The sequence below is a fragment of the Lipotes vexillifer genome, unplaced genomic scaffold, assembly GCF_000442215.2.
Source record: "Lipotes vexillifer unplaced genomic scaffold, Lipotes_vexillifer_v1.1 scaffold18, whole genome shotgun sequence".
Taxonomy (NCBI): domain Eukaryota; kingdom Metazoa; phylum Chordata; class Mammalia; order Artiodactyla; family Lipotidae; genus Lipotes; species Lipotes vexillifer.
Genome location: NW_006782126.1, coordinates 1,214,023 through 1,223,066, shown reverse-complemented (window position 1 = coordinate 1,223,066; position 9,044 = coordinate 1,214,023). Strand labels below are relative to the sequence as shown.

The window sequence follows — 9,044 nt, the reverse complement described above, 5'->3', positions numbered from 1 at the left end:
AATTTTAAATATAAATCTTATGTAAAGTATCCAGCACATAATAGTTTGTTAATAAATTTTAATTCTGCCTTTCCTCTTTGGTGGAATAGCAAGATTTAGAATATGATCTCTCTTATAGCTGGGCAAGTATTCTTTCTGCATAACTCAGTTTTAACAAACTACTGAACTTTGAAAATACTATTTGAAGCAACCTAAAAGCAGTTTTCTTCCAGACTCAAATATGACATTTTATTTTGTAATAAGAATCTTCTGATCTCCCTGGTGGTGCAGTGGTTAAGAATCCACCTGCCATTGCAGGGGACACGGGTTTGAGCCCTGGTCCAGGAAGATCCCAGATGTTGTGGAGCAACTAAACCCATGAGCCACAACTACTGAGCCTGCACTCTAGACCCCGCGAGCCACAGCTACTGAGTCCATGAGCCACAACTACTGAAGCCCATGTGCCTAGACTCACAACAAGAGAAGCCACCACAATGAGAAGCCCACGCACCGCAATGAAGGGTAGCCCCCTGCTCACTGCAACTAGAGACAGCCCGCACGCAGAAACGAAGACCAAATGCAGCCAAAAATAAATAAATAAATATAATTTTTTTTTAAGTTAAAAAAAAAAGAATCTTCCAATCTCCAAAAGGGATTAAACTAACCTAATGCTCTTGACTAAAACCCTACTCCAATAGGTATAATTACAAAGCCACTGACACTTGCCTTGCCTACAAGTAACTCCAGGCCTCCTTCTGGGGTTACGCTCCACGCTCAAGTCCAGCCTCAGTAGCTCAGCTTGCCCTTCTACCTCTCCTAAAGTCTCATTATGTCCCAGTACACATTTGGGGCTTCATTTAGGTTTAGTCAGAAGCCACTGCTATAAATGATTAGAACTGGAGCCAGATCCTTCCTTGTGTCAGCTCCTCAGGGCAATCTAGGTTCCCCTGGGAACTTTGGGCAATGATAGGATTGGTTGAATACATGACAACAATCAAGGCAGCAACCACACAAACGAGAAAAGTCTTCATCCTTGCAGCTGCCATATAAAAGGTACATGTACAGATCCACTGCTCCTTGCTATTCATCTCATAGGTGAGGGGCCACAAGTATTGACTTTATTCTGGTTGCATGAATGGGCAGAGGAGAAGGAGAGGGTAGGAATGGGTTAAACAAGAATCAAGACCACAAGATAACTTAGCTTTTTAAAATTATTATTAAATTAATGAGATTCCAATAGGAACATAGCAGTGGCTTAGTTCTGAATCTAAAACCATAAGGTTTCTTAAAAATCATATAGAGCAACAAGGAGAATAATGGGAAACTCACAAACTCCATTTTCTTGAAACAAGAGAAAATATTTCTCCATAATGAAAGAGTATAACTTGTAGCAGGGAAAATTGATCCAAAAGACCTATCTGAAAGCATATTTGGTACTGTTTTTGGACTTTAAAGATGAAGAAAGAATTTTGTGAGAATATAGGTTAGAAACATCATATTAGTAATAAATTAGGATGGCATCAGATGTTTCCTTAACAGAATTCAATGACAAAAGACAGTGGAGTAACACTTAAAATATACTCAAGTAGAGAAAGTGTGAACCAGCTAAACTGTCCTTCAAGTATAGAATAGGTCAATAATTGAATATGTAAAAATTCAGGGAATAGGATTCCTGAGAACTTTTTCTGAGAATAATACTGGAGGGTAAACTCCAGGCAAGCAGGAGTTGATTGACAGAACTTCAGCAAAAAGAACTGAGGTGAGCACGTAGTTTATTTCATTATATAACTATTATGAAAAATTTCAAACCTACACAAATATAAAGAGAATATGTAATAAGTCCCAAGTACCTACTATCCAGCTTCAATAAGTATCAGTATTTTGCCCTTCTTGTTTCAACTATCAGCTCCCCCGTTTTTTGTGCTGAAATATTTTAAAGAAAACTCTAGACATTCTGGTAATTCACATATAAATATTTCAATGTGCATCTCAAACTGGTAAAACATAAACCAATGTGCTATTATCATACACATCAAAATGAACAATTCCTTGAAATTATCTAATACCCATTTAATACCCATTCATATTTCCCTAAATATCTCAAAGATATCCTGTGTCAGTGGTTGTTTGAAACAGGATACAAATGAGGCCCACATGTTGTTTCTGGTCATTATGTCTCTTAAGTCTTTTATTCTCCTTTTTTTAATGCCATTGGTCTACGGAAAGATGGGTCATACGTCCGATAGCATGTCCTATATTCTATACTTACTTGGTTGCTTCCTCATGGTGTTAATTAACTTGTTTTCTCTTGCCTACATTTCCTATAAACTAAGAGCAAGATCTTGATTAGAGTCAGATTTAGTTATTTTAGGAAACAATATTTCACAAGTTGTACTGTGTACTTACTCTTGCACTGCGTAACATAAGGAGTCACATAATGTGTGGTTGTCCCATTTTTAGGGATGCTAAGACAGAGGAGTGGCTTCAAGTTGCATGTTCCTCACCCATCCCGCCTTCACCTAGTAGTTCAGAATTCATTATTTGTTGTCTAGATCCATTATGTCATTAGGGGTTGCAAAATATTTATTTTCTAATTTTGAAAAGCTCTACAAAGAATAAGATAATTTAAAAATCAGTAAGGTGTAGTGGTATAAAACTAATATGCATAAAGTAATAGCTTTTTCATGTACTCAAATAACCATCACTTAGAAAATATCATGGGAGAAAGAAACCATTAGACTAACAGCAAAGAAGTTACCTACAAATGCACAGCCCTTGCAAAACTTATGTGAGGAAAACTTTAAAATATTGTTAAGGGATGAAAGGTCACCTTGAATAAGTAGAAAATACATGGAAAGTTACCCCATGTTCTCAGGTTGATAACAGCATAAAGTCTAATTCAGTAGGTCTGGGGTGGGGCCCAAGATTCTGAATTTCTTCTAGGCTTCCTTCCTTGGTGTGGCCTGCTTTGTGCTTTAGAGCAGTGGTCCCCAACCTTTTCGGCACCAGGGACCGGTTTTGTCAAAATTGACCAGAAGACAATTTTTCCACAGACCGGGGTATGGGGGGGATGTTTCAGGTGGTGATGTGAGTGATGGGGAGCGATGAGGAGCGGCAGGTGAAGCTTCACTCGCTTGCCCGCTGCTCACCTCCTGCTATGCGGCCTGGTTCCTAACAAGCGGCAGTTGGGGACCCCTGCTTTAGAGCAGTTGTTCTCAAGATGTGATCCCTAGACCAGCAGCAGCAGCACCTGATAACTTGTTAGAAATGCAAATTCTCCCCCCAAACCTACCAAATCAGGCACTTGGGCTCAGCAATCTACATTTTAACAAGCCCTCCAGATGATTTTGGCATGCGTTAAAGTTTGAGAACCACCACTCCAGCACTTGTAAAATTTAAGTTGCATAGGAATCACCTAAGATCTCGTTTAACAGCAGGCTTGATTCAACAGGTCTAGGATGGGGTCTGGTTCTGCATTTCTAACAGCTCCCTCTTTACTGATGCTGTGGTTTGAAGGCAACACTTTGAGGAGTAAGACTAGAAGACCAATCTGTTTCTAGCTTACTCAAGGCCAACCTATCCTGTGCCTTCTACTGCCATTTTCTTCTAGGTATTAATGATAATAGTATGTTTCTCCTCTCAGTTATTTATTTTAAACGGAATTAACTCACATCAGTGTGTTCCTCTCAAACCAAATTTAACCAAAAATCTTTAAAAATGAATTTCAAGCTTTGGTGGAGCTAGTTTGGAGAGGCACCTATTCAGCATCTATCAAATCATTCCATAGAGGATATACTGCTTCCTGAAATCAAGAGGAAAAAATTATTAAGGAAACACCTATGCATAGGGAGAATTTTTGTATAAATCTATGTATAAATTCAATTTGCCTCTAATTTCTCTCTTTTAATGAATTCTGATTTTCACATATTAGTGTTCAGGCTATCTTACTTCATAGTGCCCCCAAATCTGATGGCTTAAAACAACAAATATTTTTTTAAGCTCATGATTTTCTGGATCAGGAATTTGGACAGGACATAGTGGGGACCGCTTTGTAATGTCTGCAGCCTCAGATGGTGTGGCTCGAAAGTCTGATGGCTGGAATGACTTCACTCAGACCATAGACCTGGGACCTTTTTTCTGGCTGTCGGTTGGGTCCCCCGGTTCTTCTCCATGTCTTGTCTGCTGAGGCTGGAATGTCCAAAATGACTGCTTCACTCAGATGCCTGGTACTTTACCTAACCTATCAATAGAATGACTCAAAGAGTTGGAGTTAGCCAACTAACTCTTTTTAATCTCTCTCTCTCTCTCTCTCCATTTGGCTAGCTTGGCTTTCTTCAGAGCTTGGCGCTCTCAGAGTAGTTGGACTTCTTACATGGTGGCTGGCTTTTACCAGGCTGAGCATTGCCAGAGACCAAGGCACAAGCTGCAACAACTCTGCAATCTGGATTCATTTCTGCTACATTCTATTGGTTCATTAAGGTCAGAATCAAGAAGAGAAAGAGACTCCATCTCTCAACTGGAGCCACTGAGCCAAGTTTAATTTCCCATGGTTAGGTTTTATTACAGTGAAACTCAGATGCACCAAAGTTGCACAGGAGATGGTCTGGCTAGAATCAAAGTAAATGCAAAAAAAAAAAATACTAGCTATAAAAACTTCTTAGAAAGTTTCGGCTCATAGAGCCCACAGTTAGCATCTCTTCCTAACTCTGCTTTCAGTGACATCACCTTGGTAACTTGAAATTACATCATAGAAATTGGCAAGCACTTCAAATCAGGGTTGTTTTTTTGTTTTTGAGAGCCAGTTATTAAACATTTATCACATACCATGTTTAAAACCCAAACAATATTTCAAATATTGCAACATCACAGCCCCCACCTCCCACTCTCCCACCTACACACACACACACACACACACACACACACACACACACACACACACAACCTGACTCTGCACCTCCAAGTTCCCAAGGATATGTTGTTTCAGGTCTTATACCTATAGGATCCTTTCCCCAATTTGGGATAATGTTCCATGGTAATAAGGAGTTCATCCCCAGGATCCTCCAACTAGGAGGCAAGGACTCTCTGTGGTATAAGATGTGAGCCACAGCATAGAACATGGTGCCTCTCTCTTAAATATCAATCCCTCTCAGAGATTTAGAGGGAATTAATATATCTGTATAGTTAAACTAATGTGGATATATTACATAATAGAATGCAAAATTTGCATTCTGTAAGTGCCCACAAAAGTGTTTTTAGTTTCTTATAAAGTCACAGGAAATAAATGAACTTCAAGGTTGAAAAAAAGTTTTAACATGTAATATTAATATATGTCTATATCAATAGTCATAAATATATATATATGTATATGTGTATGTGTGCTTGTGTGTATGTGTACATGTGTATTTTTTAATGTAGAAATGGTTTCATGAAGGCAAAAGTACCTAGAGCCCACAAAAGTCATAATACAGCCCTGACCGTAGGGGTCTACTTTCAGTGCATAGTGGAAACATGTGAAAAGCTCTGAATTTTAGGCATCATATTCTTTTAATGTGTTATTTTGAGAACCGGTGTCTTCAGATTCCAAGGAAATGAATTTCAAATGACAGAATTTCACACATCCTTGAAAAGCAGTAGGATAGATTTACTGAGTGAGGATTTCTACCAACTACACTGCAGATCCCACTGTACAAAAGTCTGTTAAGAGTACCACACTCACTCACAAGTCACCACTGCTACCCCCGGATGCCATGATCATATTTACACAGAGTGGCAGACCTTCTTGCATGAGTCTCACTGTCAATCATAAAATCTTAGAACTTGAAGCCCCTGAGCCCAACCCCCGACAAATGCGACAGCACCTCTGTCACCATCCTTGGCCAGTCACTCAGCATCAGTTTGAGCACATGACACTGTCTGCGGCTGGGAGCTGCAAAGCTGCTTGCCTTTGTGTTATTGTCTTATAAAGAAACACTAAATGTGAGAAAACGCAGAGATGCTCGGGTAGCTGTTGACGCAGTAGGAAGATGTCTAGACACCACAAGTCAGTGATGGTCGGTGAGCTGCACATTTTGAGAAGCATCCACAAGCACCATTGTAGTCTCATCATCCTCAGGGCGAAGTTCCAGACCATCTTCCACCACCCTGTGGAGGACGCTGTAATGTTGCTGGTTTGGGTGGAAAGCATGCAGCTCTGAAGCAGACTCCCAGGCCGCAAAGGTAGGCATGGGGAAGACCTCTGGCCTCTTGTTTTCGAAGAAGCATTTCACGTTCCTCTCACTCAGCTTCTTGGCACAGTCCAGGAGCGTATTTTCCAAGTACTCTTTCTCCGTCTGTGCATACGTCTTCCAAAAGCTCAGGTGAAGGTAGCTAACTTTCGATCGGCAGCGAGCACAACAAGCGGTGAGCAGAGAGAAGAAAGCTGCTGAACAAATCAGGAACCAGCCTAGAATCTTAGAAAGAAATATCGAGGACCTCAAAAGCAAAGCCACTTCTCTGGGAGCTGGGGTAGCGTTATCGGGAAGTGTATGACTAATTTAATACCAGACCTCGGTTGAAATCCTTCATCTTAATTACTAACGACAGGTGTTTTTTTACAGTCAAATAAAGTTAGGGTTTACCTAACCTCTATTCTCTATCCTATCCACCATTGCTGGTATGCAAAGAAAGACCCAGAAGGCCGGCAAATGGAAATGAGGAAAAATATAGATTATCCAAAAACTGGAAAAACCAAGCCCTCAAATAGTACTAACTATTAGAGGAAAGAATTCTGTGCATGAGTAAACGTGCTCATTTGAGCAAATGACCAGTTCCTTAGCGGAGTGCTTTCAGGCGTTGATACGTGCATATTCATAGCCCGTGACTGATTTTTCCCATGTTATATTGTTTGCAGAGAACAGCAGACCCTCCCTGAGAGAAGTATCATCACTCATTATCCAGGATAAAGTGAGACAAACGTAACACAATAAGGAAACTGAAGCTATAAGAATTGGAAGCCTGCATAAAAGCCAAGAAAAGAAAAAGAGTCATTGCAAACCTTCAGGATTTGCTGGTTCTGAATTTGGGTAATTGGAAAAAACGAATTCCTCTCTGAATACGAAATGGTTCTGCTGGGGGTTTTTTCTGAACTTTAAAAACAGAAGTCTAAGCAGCTCAACTTATCTTCTAAACTTTTTGTTGTTCTAATTATATTTTTCACAATTGGAATTAATTTCATATGTGGACAGCTAACAAAGCTCTTTCAAAGTTTCTCTTGACATTTTAGATAAATGTCCCTTAGTATTTCTCAGCAGATGGGCCTATTTGAACACAGAAACAATCTGCAAATGAACCCATTCAGACCGTAACAGAACCACAAATATGCTCCAATGCTTTACACAAGTGTTTCCCAAACTCCAACTCCAGACTACGGAGGTCATTGTACAGGGTCTCAGACCCCACATGAATGCTAACTCTGGGTTGCCACTAGTTGGGTTTAAATCTCAACTTTCTCCTTTCTGTGGCTATTCTCCATGCCTCAGGATTCTCAGTTGTAAAGTGGGGCTTACCTACCTCAGAGGGTAATTTGGGGCATTAAAATGAGATGATGTAGACATACACGTGACTCAGTAAATATCAGCCATTGTCATGTGCTGCTATTTTTCAAATGTATCCATGTCTATGTAAAAGCATTACTGAACACAGGATATCTTTCTGATGTGATTTAACAAATGAAGCACAGCTTCCATTGTGTGAAAAGTCCTCACATTTACTTTAGTCACTTGTGCTTAGCTCCCTCGGATCTTCCTCTTTTCTTTAACCTCTACCTTTCTTTTTCCACACAGGTTCTCCTGTAAGCCAGTAGGCCATCTCACCTCAGTATCCGAACCAGTGCTGCTGCATCATCAACTGTTTGATCAGCTTCAGACTCCCCCTCCCCCCATTGCATGACCTTACCTTCGACTCGCTCTCACCTGAGCACTGAGCACTGAGCCCTCTGTTCTTCCCAAATTCATGGTACCCAGGGTCTACCTAGACATGGTGGATGCTCCCACCCCAGCCCTCAAGAGTGTCCCGTTCTGCACGAGTCTTCTCCCTGAAACCCTGGCGTTTTTCTTGTCAGTTTAGAACACTTACTCGGTGCCAGCAGCTTTATATCCACTTATGTCCATCATCTACTATACCTTCCAGCACCCCTCCAAGGGAGGAGGAAACTATGAGGAAACTGGGACCCTGAGGGGTCAAACCAGTAGCTCTGGCCCACATAGCTGGTAAGTGGCAGAATCAGTATTCAAACCCAAGGAGAGCGAACTCCAAGACGGAGTTCTTGCCACTGCTCTACCCTACCTTCCTGAGGAATAGCAAGCCACCCAGCTAGATTCATTTCTCTGCTCCACCCATGGACGCAGCACCTTTTACCCCCAGCCGCACAACCAGCTGTTGGTCTGGACTCTTTGTCGCTCCTGCCTGTGGGAAGCACTGTAGTCAGCACCTGCTGTGATACAGCTCCCTTTGTCCACATCTCTTATGCCTCTTCTAGGAATCAGCCCCAGACCCTTCTCATTCCTCTGAAAAGTAAACAGGTCAGCGTGCCCAGGCTAAGCTATGGGAGGATGTGCATGATTTCCTTATGCCTCTGTTTAGAGAAGAAAAGTTCACACAGTGACAAGTGTTTGGATCTACCTGAACGGAGCCTGGTGCCCGAGGACACAAATCATACATCACTCATTGTATCATAACACTTGTAATTAATACCTTCCTTCAACCAAAGAAGGGAGCCTGGCATGCTTTTATCTAAGATGCGCTTTATGCATGAAACAAAAGATTTTGTTTGGGGAGCATTTTTAGGCTTAGCAGTTTATGAAGAGAGAATGACTATATCGCCAACCAGTTTTGGAAAGTATGATTTTAGAAAAAGATTTTTCCTTGATGTGTTGTTGAAAAGGCGAGTCTATGCTGAAAAAAAGTAAAATTACACTATTTTCAGCACATTTATTCTTAAATAAATAGCATTCCTGACAAACTGTGGATCTATTTATCTACTCTTATTGCTTGTTTTGATTTGGGGAATGTCATTCCTGTTCCTCACA

At 40.8% G+C, this 9,044-nt stretch overlaps 1 protein-coding gene across 1 annotated transcript in view; it reads right to left on the bottom strand.

Annotated features, from left to right (window-relative positions):
• Window positions 1-6,020: 6,020 nt before the first annotated feature.
• CALHM5 (calcium homeostasis modulator family member 5) overlaps window positions 6,021-9,044 on the bottom strand; it is a 4,604-nt gene continuing 1,580 nt past the window's right edge. The window contains exon 2 of the mRNA XM_007454995.1: window positions 6,021-6,428. Coding sequence (XP_007455057.1) covers window positions 6,021-6,428 — 408 coding nt within the window. The remainder of the gene's footprint in view (window positions 6,429-9,044) is intronic.